We start from the raw sequence: 15,785 nt of genomic DNA on the forward strand, positions 1-15,785 counted from the left end.
CTCGGAAATCCCGCCCTTGATGGAGCGGGGCCTATCACCCTTCACGGCAGGGCCTAGAGGGGAAGGGCAGCCAATGGAAAGAGGAGCTCTTCGCGGATCTTTCTGGTCTGTGTAGTTTCTGCGCGACTGTCGTGCCGGGCAGCCAATAAGCAGGCGCGGTGGAGACGGTGGCGTCACTCGCTTTCCGCTCGGGGACTGCGTTTCCGTTCACGTGTTCCGCGGGTGTCAGGTGACGCGCTCGCGCCCGGCCGGTCCGCTCCGCTCCGTCCCGCGCCACCGCCATGACGGGGCTTGCGCTGCTGTACTCGGGGCTCGGCCTCGCCTTCTGGACCACGCTGCTGGGCGTCGGTCAGCGCCGGGCTGGGGGGCAGAGGGGCTGGGGGGCAGAGGGGGCTATTGGGCCGGCCTGGGGGGCTGGGCTGAGGTGCAGAGGGGGCGGTGGGTCACAGGGCAGGGTTGTGAGGCAGAGGCGGCCGTGTATGACAGAAAGTACCGGGCTGTGAGGCAGAAGAGGCTGTGGGGCTGGACCGTGGGTCACACGCAGGGGCAGGGCTGTGGGTGCTGGGCCGTGGGGTAGGCTCTGGGCGTGAGGACAGACTGCGGCAGTAGCTCGGGCTTCTGTCCCTGTTGGCTGCTCCCTTGCCGGAGAGGGGCTGGGGGCTTGCCGTGGCGTGGAAAGGGAAGGCGGGGGTCGAGGGGATGCAACGTCGTCAGTCCCCCGGTGGCTGAGCTGCTCTTGGGCAGAGGCAGGAGGGCTGGCCCATAGCCTGTCATGCCACGGCGAGCTCTGCTGTCAGGCTCCTCAGCCTGGACATCACCCCCTGGGTGCTTTGAGCCGCTCCCTCAGAGGACTTGGACCATCAGTAGCGCCGTGTAACTGTCAGCTGCCGTTGGATGCACAGCTTTCAGCTCAGAGCCTGTCTGGCTTGAGCAGTTGATTTGCTTTTCTGTGTGTGCTAGAGCAGAAGGGTGCTGGTGGCAGTCAGTGGTTGTGTTTGGATTTTGCACATCAGGGCAGGTTAACGCAGGTGTCTGGTTTTTCAGGCTGTGACAGCTGATGTCTCCTGGATGGAGGAGATCGCCCTCCTACCTTGCCAAGCTGTGGCAGCATAAGGAAATGTTTGAGTTTGTCCAGATGATTGCAGAGATGGTGCATGGCCATGTTTCAGCTTGTGGTGGCTCAGGCTCTGCTGTTGATGGTGTTGGACACAGCAGCAGCGAGGATGGGTTTAATGCTTCCTGGGAAGCAGATGATTCCAAGGGGTAGCAGGAAGATTTTGTGCTGGAGCTGCTGGTTATTTCCTACTACAGTGCAGGGTGAAGTGGCCATGAGCCAGGCAGAGGCTGGGGAGACCTTGGCTCCCACCTCAGTATTTGGGGAGAGACCAAGTCAGAAGCTGAGGATGTCTCACTTCCTCGTGTTCCCAGGGCCTGGTGAACCCTGTGCTGGGGCAAGGGCTGCCTTCCTGGGCTCTCTGAATCATGCGGCTCGCACCAGCGCAGACGCACACTGTGAACTTGAGACTGTCGGAAAATGTTGATGAACTGAGCCCAGATGCTTTTAACTTCCCCTGCCCTGTGGCAATCACTTTTCAGAGAAGGAGCAAGCAGGAAGTAGCCTCACTCTGCACAGTGTTGCTGTGGAGCCTCTTTGTGCTTTCTGTCCTTGTCCTGAGCCCTGCTTTGGTGCTCTGGTCCTGCTGCCCTGGCTCTTTTCTGCCCTTCAGAGCTCCCAGGAGAGCGTCCTTCACCCTGTTTTTTTTGTGTATGAATCCAAGGCTACATCTGCTCATGAAGAGATGGAACGTGCCCCAAGGATCTGCCCTGAGCTGGATGTAGCTCTTTTTTACTGCTCTGGAGAGTGGGGGCAGCTGAGGCTGGCTGGGTTCAGTTCCTGCTCAGTGAGCCAAGGAGCAAAGCTAAAACAGAAGTCCCAAGCTGGCTGGGTCCAGCACTGTAGAGATCATCCCTGAAGGTCGCTGGGTGTGCAGACCAGGTGCAGCCTCCCTGCACATTCCCTGGCTGGGATGGCACCATTCCTCATTTGTGTGTGTCCCTGCAGGGCAGGGGGACACCACAATTCTGCAGACAGGAGGAGTGACCAGTGTTACTGCTTCCTGTTTCAGGACTTGCTTGCATGGAAGTGCTTGTATGTATGTTCTGGTGCACAGGGTGCTGAGCCCCAAATCGCCTGTGGAGGTGTTTAGCACGCATGGACAATGGGGACATCCTGCTGTGAGTCTGGCAGGTCTCCCTACACTGCAGCACTGAGGCTTTCCCATGGGATAAGTTGTTCTCAGGTCTTGGCTGTGGGTGGGGAAGGACTCCTCCAACCTGGGGCACATCGTCCTGCCCCTGTATGGCTACTGGGCACACAGCTGGCTTGCCATCACCCTGGCCTCCAGGCTGAGACTCTGGGGGGAAGGGAGCAGTGGGACACATGCAGTGGCCTCTTTGCTGCTTTTAAGCAGAAGTCTCCTGTTTCCTCTTTCTCCAGCCATGCATGGGGTCTGTGTCACACAGCTGCTGGCTCTAGTCAGCAATGGTAAAGAGCTGTCGCTTCTCCCTCTTTATCTGGTGTGGAGCAGACAGTGCCACACTGCCTGCACTTATCTGTTCCTCAGGGCCAGGCCTCTCTCTTTTCCAGCTGCACGCAGAAATTCCTGCAAAGAGCAAGCGTCTCTTCTGGTTTGCAGCCGTGTTTCCTGCTCACAAGCTCAGGGCAAGGCAGTGTTTCAGTGTGAGCACCTCTACATCTGCTCCAGCTGTGCAGGGCTGCCGGTTGTGACTCCCAGCTGCAATACGGCACAGGAGAGGAGCACTTGGTGCGCAGCAGGCTGAGCTGCCCTTGTAATCCCTTCCTGGAAGGGAAGGGCTTTTCTGGGTTTCTCAGGGTTGGTGTCCCCTGCCTGTATTGGAGTACAAATCTCTCTGGAAATGTCTAACCTTGGGGGAAACACTGAGCACAGCAGGCACATCTTGAACATCCACAGCCTTGGAAAGGGGGATGCTGGGGGACAGCTGCAGGTGTTGACAGGCTCCTGGGGAGTGGCATGGACCTTGGTGGGGTGGTGGCAGAGCAGCATGTGATGGTCAGTCAGGGCACAGCCTTGCACCTCTTGCCTCCCCTTGTGAGAGAGAATCGCTCATGGCTGGTCACCCAGTGCCATGGCTCCCCAGCAGGGCTGAGCCATTGGGTGATGCGAGTGGAAGCTGTGCTGGGGCACAGGGCTCCCTTCAGCCCAGCATGGCCTGCAGGCGCTCAGCAGGGTCAGGGAACAGAAAATCGGTGTGATGGCCACAGCAATCCTCTTCTTGGTGAAGACTGCAGCGTGGTCTGGGAGTATCACGGGTCCAGGCTGCATCTGTCCTGCGCTGATGTGGGAGTGCTGGGGTTGCTGGGGCTGGACTTTGGTGGGGCACCCTCCCCCATAGCTCTGCATGCCTGAGCCAGTCTTTCCCGTAACCTTCCTGTGTGCTGTGGTGTGTTCCTGGGCCTTTGCCCAGGGGCTCCACAGGTGGTGCAGGAAACAGCAACACCAGGCTGGTAACTGGTGCCTGTCTGAAGGTTCCCATGTCACACTTGCTTTCCAGGGATCTGCTACACAATATTTGACCTGGGATTCCGCTTCGATGTGGCCTGGTGAGTTCCCTGTAAATATCAACGTACTCTGCACTGAGCACAGGGCTGTGTGAGGAGGTGGTCGGTGTTGGCAGTGCCTGGCAGGGAACAGCGCTTGCTTTTGAGCGACAGGCAGTGGTCACTGCATCGCAGGGGAACAAGAGCTACAGTGTTCCCTGTGACGCAGGATAGATGCGGCCCACGCGTATGTGTGGCTGGCTCCAAAGAGGGTCCTGGTGTAGCCATCACTACCCTTCCCACCTCTGTCCCAGCCCACTCCCTCTCCTCCCAGCCCACTCCCTCTCCCAGCAGTCTCCCAGCCCAGGCTTCCCCTTCACAGTGAGGGTTTGGGAGGAAGATCTCGGTACATGCAGGAGAGGGTCCTGGGTTGCTGACTGGCAGAGAAAGGCTCTTCTGTCCCACTGTCTGGCAGAGCCCAGCCCATCTCAGTCTGCATGATGGGGTGGGGGGGTACCTGTTGCGGGGCTGTGCACCATGACTAGAGGGGCTCAGCCTGTGTGCTAACTCAGGGCACTTCTTCCTCTCCAGGTTCCTGACGGAGACCTCACCTTTCATGTGGTCCAACCTGGGCATTGGCCTGGCTATCTCCCTGTCTGTGGTGGGAGCTGCTTGGTGAGTGGGGCTGGCTCCTCAGCAGGCTCCTGCTGTGCCACCTTGGTAGTTGCTTATATACTGCAGTTTCCCACAGCAGAGCAGGGGTAGAACAGCATGTACATACAGTGATGTGGAGCTGGGTGGGTCACTGCAGCAGTGGGGCCAAGTTGCCGGGCTCCTGGGGTGTCTGGGCAGACCACCTTGTGGTCTGCGATGGCAGTGGAGAAGCAGGGATGTCCCTGGCTCTCTGCAAGCAGGGACCCTGAGTCCAGGCCATGCAGTGGTGGCTGTTGTGCCCCAGCAGTTCTGCTAGTGTAGGTGATGGAGCTTAGGACCACTTGTACCCTGGGGGTGTACAGGCCAAGTCTGCGGTGTCCCCCAGCTGCTGCCTGATTCTTGGCTCAGCTGGAAGATCCTGGTTTCCCTATTGAATCCTTCAGCAACTGCCAGACCCTCCACAAATCACCCTTGTCTGCCACAGGGGGATTTACATCACGGGCTCCAGCATCATTGGTGGTGGAGTCAAAGCCCCTCGGATTAAAACCAAGAACCTGGTCAGGTAAGTACACGAACCTGAGTGGGGCAGCTCCCAGCCCAATGCAGAGGCTCTCAGCCTGTCTCTAGCTGAGTGCTGTTGGCAGACCATTCCTTGCTGAGCTGTTTGCTTTCAAAACAAAGAGCCCTGAAGGAACCAGAGTGCTGCTCTGAAGAGTCACTGTGCGATATCACAAAGTGAATGAGCCCAGTGTGTTCAAAACAAACACCCTGAGATCATGCTTCCTGCCCCAGGCGAGGGTTCCCCTGGCCAGAACTTGCACAGCCCTTCCCCAAAGGAGCAGAAGGGGGCTGGTGAAGGGCAGGGCTCCCTGGGTTTGCTTCCCACAGGGTCTTCGCCACTTCCTTGGGCGGCACAGCATGACCAGCACCTGGCCTTGTCCTTGGCAGCTCTCCCTTGTTTGAGAGGAAAGCAGTGAAAAGGCTGGGCTGCCTTTCTGGCTTGGCAGCAGTGGGACAGGCTCAGCTATGGCCATGGAGGGATCTGGCTGCTGGCTGGCAGGGCATGAAGTGGTGGGGCCTGCTTGGGGTGGAGCAGAGCCTGGGACACTGTGCCCAGACTTTGCCTTTCTTCCACAGCATCATTTTCTGCGAGGCTGTGGCCATCTACGGGATCATCATGGCAATTGTCATCAGTAACATGGCTGAGGTACGAGAGGACCTGAGCTGGCCTCAGGGCCGCGGTGGAGATGGGCAGCTGGGCATGGTCCAGTGTCGTGAGTGGTGGCCCTTTGGGGACTTTGGACACTGTTGTGGCTTTCGGAGCCCCTGGGCTGGTGGTCTGTGCAGTGGCCCTTGTCCATGCTGAAGAGCGGGTTAGGGGAGTGCACACAAGGCAGATGTCATGAAGCCACCCAGGGGCCATGGTCAGAGACCAGCTCCGGCCAAAATGTGGCTGCCTCCTGCCGTATCGGGGACAGGTACCTCTCCCAGAGACCACGGACTTGCCAGTAACCAGGCCCTGTGCTTTCTCTCAGCCTTTCTCTGCAGTCACCCCAGAGACAATTGGAGCCAGGAACTACCATGCAGGTAAGGGTTGCTCAGTCCCTGGCTCACCCAGCCCATGGCCTGCTGCAGGTGTCTGAAGGTCCTGTGACACTTCTGCTAAAAAGCAGCTTTTTAGTTACCTTTTTGATGCCATCCTGCACCCAGCTGGGCTGTGCCGCCCAGCAGCAGCACTGTTCCTCGGGTGGCAGCAGATCGCTGTAACCGTCTGGCTTGGCACTGCGGGAGCTGGGGTGCACCCTGGAGCGGCCCTGCTCCCCAAGCAGGAGAATGCTTGGCAGCTCTGGGTCTTCTGTCAGCTCGAGGCAGAGCTGCTGCAGCATGCCCTGGGTGCAGGTGGAAGGGGGTTACCCCCTGCTCTTGCAGTGTTCCTCTTTCACAGGTTTCTCCATGTTTGGGGCTGGCCTGACCGTGGGGTTATGCAATCTTTTCTGTGGGGTCTGTGTGGGCATCGTGGGCAGTGGGGCTGCCCTGGCTGATGCCCAGAACGCCAGCCTCTTCGTCAAGATCCTGATTGTGGAGATCTTTGGCAGTGCCATAGGGCTGTTTGGGGTCATCGTTGCTATCCTGCAGGTACCCACCTCCTGGGGCCACCAGGCTTATGTGAGCACAAGGTGCCTGTCACCCTGGGTGCTCTTCAGCTCTGGGGAGACACACCTGGGCTCCAGCACAATCCTCTGCATTGGGATGAGGAGGCTGCTTGCAAGGTTTGGGGTGGCACAGTTCTCCCCACAGCATACCGTGCCTATTTGCAGCAGTGTGATCTCTTTTGATGGCCCCTCTGAGCAACTGTCACTGAGGGTGTCACCTTGGGTGCACCCTGTGTGATGCTCATGTCTCATCGGTGGGGCTGATAAGCTGCCTGCAGCTTCTGGATGGTCCCGGGGTGCATAGGTGGGACTGGGGTGTTGGGCTGGGGTTTGTGGTGCACGGCCTAACCTGTTTTCTTTCTTTCTAGACATCTAAAGTAAAAATGGGCAACTGAGCCCTGTGCAACCCAGCCTGTTCCAGCCCGCCCCAAGAGGTGCTGTATATATTTATTTAATGTTTCTATCCTTGATTGGGGCGGGAGCTGCCAGGCAGCAGGAGCAGGAGCCCAGCTGTGTAGAGCCCTGCCCTGCTGATCGATTGGCCCCTCGGAAGAAACGAATTTCTCTGTGTGAATTCAGCCCCCAGCAGCCTGGCCCGGCCCAGCCCATGGAGCCCTGCTGCTGCGTGTCCCCGGTGTGTGTAGAATCGATCACCAGTGCAATTCTGTGTCCGTGAAATAAATATGGTTCTTGTCCAAGGATGCAGCTCTTCCTCTGCCCTGTGTGTGCCGGGGAGGCTTGCAGAGAGCAAGGTTGGGGGTGACCCCCTGCTCAGAGATTCCCCTCTGTGTCTCTGGTAAAGTCACTGCCAGGCTTCAGGAGCCTGGTGGTGTTCTCCCTGTGTGGGGTTAACCCTGCTGCCTGCTCAGCCTGCAAGAGGCTGCCCTCTCTGGGCTGTGGGAACACAGCTCTGCTTTGCTGCCCAGAGCAGGCAGGAGGCTGCTGGAGCAGGCAGCAGGCAGCTCTGTGCTCCCTCTGCCAGGCTCCTTACCAGTAATGGTGCTGCCCCATGCAAGGCGTGCTGGAGGCGCAGGCACAAGCTGGTTTGGGCCTTTTGGCTCCCATCCAGGTAGTTTAGTGCAGAGGGAGCGTACACGATGTCCATGGCCCCATTGTGCAGCTGGGGAGCACCAGAAGGGGAGAGGAGCAAAGCTTCTGCCCCTTCCCAGGCTGTCTTCCAGCCAGCAGCTCCCTTGTGTGATGTTGGCTGGGTGTTGCTGGGTGCCAGGGCTCTCCAGTCCACAGTGCCCCTCTGTCCCGGTGGGCCCTGGCAGAGGTCCCAGAGGAGGGGACACTTTGTGCTGGCTCTGCTCACCTCTCCCTGGCTGCGGTGAATGCAGTATGGGGAAGCTGGCTGTGGACAGCTGGGCCTACAGCTCTTCTGCTGCCTGGGGGAAGGGAAGACCAAGGTCCTCCTATTTCTGCTCTGCAAAGAGCCTGGAGCTGATGCTTCTGCAGTCTGCTGTATCCAGCACAAGGCCCTGGTCCCGCTGTGCTGCCAGCACACCTTTGCAGGGCAAACATCGATCCCCCTGTACTGTTAGTGCTGCATCAGAGCGGATGCATGCCTGCAGCTGCCCATCTCTCTTCCTACCTGGATGCCTACCTGGATGCAACAGGCTGGGGCAGCGGTGGGGCTGCTGGAGCCGGGGAAGTGTTCACATCTGCTGATGTTTGTCCTTGGGACTAGGGCAGCTGCCTCTGCACAGCCTCTCCGACCTTTGCCTGTTTCCCAGCTCTGCTCCCCATTGTCCTGTGTGTTTTGGGACAGCAGTGTCTCAGCCTGGGGCATGGGAAGGCTGCTAGGGCAAACCAAGCCACTGTTCCTGCCAGCTGTGCTGGCTGCTCTGGGGCTGGAGGCTGTGACAGGATCTCTGTGTGCCCCATGTAACAGTAGGGACACAAGCCGGGGCCTGCCAGCTCAGAAGAGTGTCAGGTGTGGGCAGAGTTTTGCCTGTCCTGTGTGAGGGCTTAACTTCCGTCCCCTGGCGTTGCTGCTGCTGCGGGCCAGAGATGCCCGAAGCCCCTCGGAACTGCTGGCGAAACTTGTGGGACTGCCTTCAGGAAGGAGACACCTGGGGTTGGAGAACCAGTAGAGAAGCTTCTCCATGGGTTAATCATCTTCTTGGTTAACAACTGTCTTGAAAGACTCACCCACTTGTCTTTCAGCGACAGGTCTTGCCCTGCCTTGGTAGCAATCCATCTGCTGTCAGAAATCTCCCTCTGCTTTTCTGCCCTCCAAATCCCGTCTGTGTGTATCATGGCTTTGGCAGGGGAACAGCCTCCAGACTTAACCCGTGGGCCCCTTGTGGGGACATATGAGAGCCACCAGGGCTGGTCCCATGGTAGCATGGGTGGCTGACAGCCCTAGCCTGCAGCCAGCAGTGGTGAGTGGAGCATGCACTGTACTCCCTTGTTCTAGGTGCATATGCTTGGGTTCTAGGACTTTGTACTTGGGTGTGCTAAATACCTGTGCTTAACCAGGGAGAGAAAGCTCAAGTGGGGCTCCAGTATCTTGTGGCTCAGCTCATTTAGGAGCAGCAGCAGTGGGAGTTGGAAGATGGTTTGGTGACTGCATGTAAGTACTCATGGGGGAAATGCCACCTGCCGAAGAGCCGAACCAAGAGCCAGAGGCAGAAGTTGGACACTTTTCAGCAGGGCTTGCTCGCAGGGGTGGAGCAGGCTGGGCTGGTTGGGTGCTGCTCTGATCTCTGCTGTGAGGTTGTCTTTGGAAAGGAGCTGCCATGGAGCAGAGGGACAGTCCTTGCGCAGGTGAGTGCACGAGAAGAGGCCTGGGATGACAGGGGCTGCCCGAAACAGGCACAGATGCCATGGAGTGGCTGGGAAAAAGGGAAAGGCTGTGGGCGGTGCAAAAATTACTCGTGGTGGGCTGTGCTCTCCGTGGGACCAGCCCAAGCTGTTTTGGTGATGCCGTTGATGTAAGGAGAGTGAAACTCATTGCTAGGAAACACTGAGAAACATGGAGGGGGGGAAGGAGCCACAAATAGTTTGCGACGGGTGCTGAGCCAGCACCAACACTCGGGGGTGCAGGAGTCGCCCTGGGTGGGTCGGTGAAGGCGCTGCCTCCCACGCTGCCGAAAACGCAGCGGGAAGGAGGGGAGAAAGAAACACCCAGAGACCCCGGCCCTGCGCCCCGGGGGTGCGCGGAGGGGCCCGGGGGCTGGGGCCAAGGGCTGAGCATCCCGGGGACACGCACACACGTGTGCGTGGGGTCTGCATCCGTGGGGCTGGCATTCGCGTGAGGTCCCGCTGCCTGCGGGGCTGCCCTCGCCCGGCGGCAGCGCGGTCTCGGAGCGCGGGGCGGGCGGCGGCGGCGGCCCCGCCCGGTGCGGCGGCGGCGGCGGGCGGAGCCGGCGTGCGGGCGCGGCCCCGTCTCCCTGCGGCTCTCGGCGGTGCGGCGGCCCGGGCGGCAGGGCCCCCCCCGCAGCCCCGGGCATGGGAGCCCGCGGGCCGGCGGCCGGGGCTGGAGGAGGAAGAGGAGGAGGCGGCGGCGGGGGCCGCTGACCGGCGCCGGGGCGGCGCGGCAGCCCCGAGGCCGCGGTGAGTGGAGCGGCGCGGACAGGCCTGGCCGGGTGGGGGAGGCCTGGGATGGCCCTGGGATGCAACCTGGGGGATGCGATGCCGGTCACTTACGGGTGGCAGCGCCCCGCCTCGGGAAGAAGCCTCTTTTTGAGGTTGTTTCTCGTTTTTTAGTAAGTTTGTGTGTGTGTCGGGGACTGGGGAAAATTGGGGGGGGTTGGTTGTGTTGAACGCGCCCTCTCCACCCTGCTTTTGGTCGGGAGAAGGGAGGCATCAGGGCCATCGGCTCCCCCCCTCACCTCATTTCTCCCAGCCCAGAGATGTCCTGTGGGAAGAAGGATGGAGCCCACGGGGATGAGCATCCCCTCCAAAACAAGCATCGCCAGCCCTATGGCACACACCCCACTGAGGTGTATCCCTGGGGACCAGCTCCCCAACTCCAGGTTGCTTCCGGCCTCTCACGCCCTGCGAAGATGCTGTGGCGTAATGGGGGATAACATATTTCCTAGCCCCACACTTAAGGGGTGTTTTTAAGCCCCCTCATGTTCGTGGCATCCTGTGGCTGCCGTTCAATAGAGTGCTTCGCTTTTGTTCCCATTGAGCATTGCTCTTTGCTCGCCTCGTGGACCACCCCACTACAGGGTCGCTAAAACCTGCTCTTATTTTTCCCTAGCACCTCCCCACCCGGCTGGCAAGTTGCCACCACTCCATGTGCTGCCTGCTGCGAGGGCTGTGGTTTTTGGGGGTTTCTGACAGGCACTGGGGGCAGGGAGGTCCCTACGCCAAGGGCTGTGCTCGGTGACAGGGCGCCATGACCGTGAGAAGGTTTGGGAGATAATGGCAAACGTGGCTTTTCTTCAGAGGGTGACTTTCTAGAACAAACCTGGCTGTGGGGTTGGGGTCCTGGTGTGTGCCAGGAGACCCCTGCCTGCGGCGACCCCACTCTGCATCCTGTGGAGAGCGGGGGCACAGGTCGGGCATCAGGCTTGGAGCCTTTTCCAGCACCTCCCACCTGTGGTGGGCTCCTGCCAGCACCCTGCTGCCTGCCAGGGTCAGCCCTGTGGCTGAGAGAGGGCAGCTGGGGCGGGGGGTCCTTCTTCGCACCTCGGCTTCGATCCCCGCTCCCAGCCGGTGCTGCTGGCACTGCCGGCTGGGTGCCCTGTGGCTCCCCGGGGGGCCCCACCGGCCAGGGCTGGCAGCTGCCGGTGGGCTGGCCCAGGCCCTGGGCCGGTTGCCAGCACCCTCGGGTCCTAGCTGCGCTCCTGCCGGGGGGTCCTGCCCAGCTCCCGGCACTGGCCTTTCCCAGGGTCCCCAGGGCCTTGCAAACCCCCGTCCCTGTCCCCTGTGGTTGCCTTGCCCTGTCCTAGCAGCTTCCCTGGGAGCGGGGACTGGGGCAGGGACCAGGGCAGGAACTGGGGTGCATGGCTATGCGGGGACCCGAGCCCCAGCGGTGGTGGGGCAGGGCAGGGCCGGACAGTTTGCCTCAGCTGGGGCTCTCCGGTGACTCTCCCAGACGCCTTCCCAGCAGGGCTCTGGCCTGGCTCCAGGTGTCATGTGGGAGATAAGGGACTCTGGCTCCCAGCGGCTCCCAGCGTCCTGGGCAGCCTCGCCACCGGCAGCAGGAGGAGAGAGGACACGCGCTGCTGCCTGTAAGCCGGACCCCCCTGGACGCGGCAGGGACCCCCGCCCCGGGGGCCGGGACATCCTGCTTGGCTCGGTGTCTGCCACGCAGCTGCTCGCCATGCTGTGTGCCCCAAGGAGGGCCCCGCCAGCATGGCGTTCACTGCCGGCCCCACTTTGGTGCCACTGCTGGGGTGCAGCACTGCAGGGGGGGTCAGGAGGGAGAGCAGTGAAATGGGGTGCCTCAGAAAGGGGTGGCTGGTGGGGGCACCCGCGGTGCCCTTGGGACACCCCAGGCTGGCCATGTTTTGGAGTGCATGTTCCTCTCCAAGGGCCCAGCCTCCATGGAGGCTCTTTGTGGCACTTGTGGGGGTATCCCTACCCCATACTTGGGGGGTAATAGGGACAGGGAGCGGGTCTGGCCTAGTCTTGGCCTTGCAAAGCGGGGAGGAGACTTGCTGTGTGGGGCTGGAGACCTCTTGCATCTTCGTGGCTGTGCCTTCAGAGCGGGGGCCTAAGCACAGCATCCCCACAGGGTGCCCGCTGGCATACCGACCTGTGAGCCCATCACCTCCTCATCAGGCCTGTGCTGCTCCCGCTGCCCTGGTGTCACTTGGACTGGGACTGAGGGCTCAGGCTGGCGTGTCCTGAGTGTGGGGTGTCTCAGCAGGATCGGGACCGTGGCTGGAGCCACCCTCCTGCCCCGCTGAGCGCACATGTCCACCTGCCTGTGCCCGGAAGATGACCAGGCTGCTCTTGGGGGTGACCCTGGAAAGGATTTGCAAGGCCGTGCTGCTGCTCTGCCTGCTCCACTTCCTCGTCATCATGATCCTCTACTTCGATGTCTATGCGCAGCACCTGGACTTCTTCAGCCGCTTCAACCCCAGGAACGCCTCACGTACCCACCCTTCTCCAACTCCTCCCGCCCCAACGGCACCGTCCCCAGCTACGGGCCGGCCGGTGCTGAGGCCCCATCCCCCAGCGCCAAGCCCAGCACCAACCAGTCCACCACCGAGAAGCCCTTGCAGCCCTGCCAGGAGACGCCTCCCGGCTTAGGTGAGATGTGTCGGGTGAGCACGGGGGTGACGCTGGGCTCTGGCTCCCAGCATGGGGCTCATGGGTGGCATCCTCATCCCATGGGTCCTGGGCATGGCTTCCTGGTGGTCCCAGGGGTGGAGCAGTGGAAAAACCCCAGTCTGGAACTGGTAGCAGGACAGCTGGTTTCTTCAGGTTTTGTTAGTGGTTTGCCCAGTCTCTCTGCCCCTGTTTGGGAAAGGTTTTGGGCGTCCTCTGCCCTCGGCAGTACCAGTCCCCCTTGCAGGTCCCCCTTGCTGTTTGCTTTACCAGCCTGGCCGGGAGCAACGGGTGGCCATGACCCGGACTGTGTCCCATCCTGTGGGCATCACCCTGCCCTCCCTCTTGCAGTCGGGCGCCTGCTCATTGAGTTCAGCTCTCCCATGAGCATGGAGCGGGTGCAGCGGGAGAACCCTGACGTGCACCAGGGTGGCAAGTACACCCCCCCAGACTGCCTGCCCCAGCAGAAGGTAGCCATCCTCATCCCCTTTCGGCACCGCGAGCACCACCTCAAGTACTGGCTGCACTACCTGCACCCCATCCTGCGCCGACAGAAGGTGGCTTATGGCATCTACATTGTCAACCAGGTGAGGGGGCAGCGGCAAGGGGGTGGCAGGGCCAGGGTGAGCAGGTGGGCATCACTGAGCTCTGCCCCGCAGTTCGGCGAGGACACCTTCAACCGGGCCAAGCTGCTCAATGTGGGGTTCCTGGAGGCCCTCAAGGATGACCAGGAGTATGACTGTTTCATCTTCAGCGATGTGGACCTCATCCCTATGGATGACCGCAACCTCTATCGCTGCTACGAGCAGCCACGGCACTTTGCTGTTGGCATGGACAAGTTTGGGTTCAGGTGGGTGCTCTGTGGGGCTGGGGTGTTCCCTGGGCAGGGCTGGCGCCACCAACCTCGGGAGTTGCCTGGGACAGGTGTGGAGTCGCTGGCTCGAATTGTGGACATGAGACGGGAGAGGGCACAGAGCCCTGGCTGTGAAGGTGACACAGGGGAGGACTGGTGCTTGTCCCTGGGGCTGACCTGTTTGCTGTCACCCTGCAGGCTGCCCTATGCCGGCTACTTTGGTGGTGTCTCTGGGCTGAGCAAGTCCCAGTTCCTGAAGATCAATGGCTTTCCCAACGAGTACTGGGGCTGGGGAGGAGAGGACGATGACATCTTTAACCGGTAGGTGCCACTCTCCTTGCCAGCACCGGCTGGTTGGGCTGTGCTGGGGGATCCCCGCTGAGCACCAACCTGGCACCCTCACCATCCCTGGGGCTCCCAGGTTTGTGGGGGATGTGCACAGGGCATGCCACATGGCAGGGAGGGCTTTAATTACCCTCCAGTCTGAGCGGTGGTGACACTCACAGATCAAACTGGCCCCTCCCAGGGTGTCTGGGGGGACTGTGGGACACCCATGTACCTTCTGAACCCCCCTGGCGTGGTGGTGCCTGACCCCCCTCCCGCTGTGGTGTGAGCTGCACCAGTGAGGCAGCACACCTGCGGGCTCCACTCCAGGCCAGGGCCAGGATGCTAAACTTGGAAGTGTCCAGCGCTGGGCTGCAAAACTTGAAAGCGTCTCGGTGGTGGCCGCGCAGCAGCCAGACAGGCATTTCTGCCGGCAGCCAGCAGGCTGCAGCACAGCCGCGTGCAGATCTGGAGCTGAATCCCTCCCATGCGCACCCCACGTTGGGTGCCAGAGCTGGACGGCTCCTGCCTCATGTCCCGTGGGTTCCCCCACGGCGCTGCCCAGGGTAGCAGCATGCAGCCGGTGGTGCACAACCAGCCTGTAATGGCCGAGTGAGCAAAAGGCCCCTTGCAGGTGCCGTGGGCACAGTGGCACAGTTGCGGTTTCCGTCCAAGGTGGGCTCGGGGTGGGGAACAAGCAGCGTGTGGAGCTCTGGGAGAGCTTCAGGCAGCCTTTAACATGGCAGGGGGGCCTGAGAGAAGGGCTGGGCACCGGCATTTGGAGAATATAAACAGCACCGGCTGACCGCAGCTGCCGGCCTGCGCAGCTGGAGGCTGCCAGGTGGGAGCGGTGCTTTGGGCACGCTCTGCCGTGAGGCACGCGGCACCCTCAGCCATGGCACCGGCCCGGCTGTGATCTGGCTTTGCTCAGCTTGGCTGGCACAGCCCTTTTTAAGCAGGTTTATTTGGGCCAGGGCTGCCCCTAGAGGTCTCTGGGCTGGGGCAGTATCACACCCTGGTGCCCAGATGCTGATGTTCCCCTGCTCCCGGCCCCCAGCATCTCCCTGAACGGCATGAAGGTGTCGAGGCCCGACATCCGCATCGGGAGGTACCGCATGATCAAGCATGAGCGCGACAAACACAACGAGCCCAACCCACAGAGGTGAGTCAGCCATAGGGGCTGGGGGGCGGCCAGGACGCTGGGTGATTGCTGGGCTGCCTCTGGCCATCAGCTCCCCAGCTCCGCTCACCTTCGCGGAGGTCCGGCACTGTGGCAAGCACCCCCAGCTTCCCCCGCCTCATCCCGCTCCCATTTCCACCAGATTCACCAAGATCCAGAACACCAAAATGACAATGAAGCGGGATGGGATCAGCTCGCTGCAGTACCGGCTGGTGGAGGTCTCGCGCCAACCCATGTACACCAACATCACGGTGGAGATCGGCCGGCCACCCCCCCGTCTGGCCCGGGGCTAGCGCTCGCCCTGCCGGCAGAGCCGCCGGGAGAAAGGTGTCTGCCCCGGCTGGCTGGGCGCGGCAGGTTTTGCCCCGGCTTGTGAGCCAGGACTGGATGGGGATGTTTTCTGCCTACTCTGCTGCCTTCTGGAGACGGCTGCCCCCCAACCCACCCCTTGGTCCCCTGGATTTCTCTGTCCCCCCTGTCCCCACGAGTGTGTTCGCAGGACTCCTGCCCCATACTCAGTGTGTCGGCGGACGAGCCCGGCCGCCCCACACGCGGCTCCTGGCACAGAGAGTGGGAGCAGCCCCAGCCCTGGCGAGGAGCCCCCTGCCCTCACCAACTCCTGCCTGCACTCCGGGCGGAGAGGGAGAGATCCTGCTGCTCTGGGAGAGCTGAGGTGTCCCCACTGGTGCTGCAAGAAGTGGGGTGCAGGCTTCCCCCTTCACGAGCGCTGGAGCTGCTACTGCCCTGGCCAGGGGTGGGAGCAGCCTGGGCACCCCTGAGTGGGCAGGACAGTGCCATCCCAGCCGG

General features: G+C 61.3%; 2 protein-coding genes across 2 annotated transcripts; both read left to right on the forward strand.

Annotated features, from left to right (window-relative positions):
• Positions 1 to 281: 281 nt before the first annotated feature.
• ATP6V0B (ATPase H+ transporting V0 subunit b) lies at positions 282 to 6,782 on the forward strand (the record flags this gene model as incomplete). Its single annotated transcript, XM_082002981.1, has 8 exons — positions 282 to 348; positions 3,595 to 3,643; positions 4,172 to 4,255; positions 4,719 to 4,796; positions 5,372 to 5,441; positions 5,770 to 5,821; positions 6,180 to 6,370; positions 6,756 to 6,782. 8 exons carry the CDS (start codon positions 282 to 284, stop codon positions 6,780 to 6,782), a joined length of 618 nt encoding a protein of 205 aa, XP_081859107.1.
• Positions 6,783 to 12,267: 5,485 nt separating this feature from the next.
• B4GALT2 (beta-1,4-galactosyltransferase 2) lies at positions 12,268 to 15,271 on the forward strand (the record flags this gene model as incomplete). The annotated part of the gene is given in 7 exon segments (XM_082003147.1): positions 12,268 to 12,457; positions 12,460 to 12,603; positions 12,973 to 13,208; positions 13,281 to 13,471; positions 13,673 to 13,795; positions 14,856 to 14,960; positions 15,121 to 15,271. Coding segments are annotated over 7 exon segments (1,119 nt in total). The 5' UTR covers positions 12,268 to 12,288.
• Positions 15,272 to 15,785: the final 514 nt, after the last annotated feature.

The sequence above is a fragment of the Phaethon aethereus genome, assembly GCF_964289735.1.
Source record: "Phaethon aethereus genome assembly, chromosome: 8".
NCBI classification, from domain to species: domain Eukaryota; kingdom Metazoa; phylum Chordata; class Aves; order Phaethontiformes; family Phaethontidae; genus Phaethon; species Phaethon aethereus.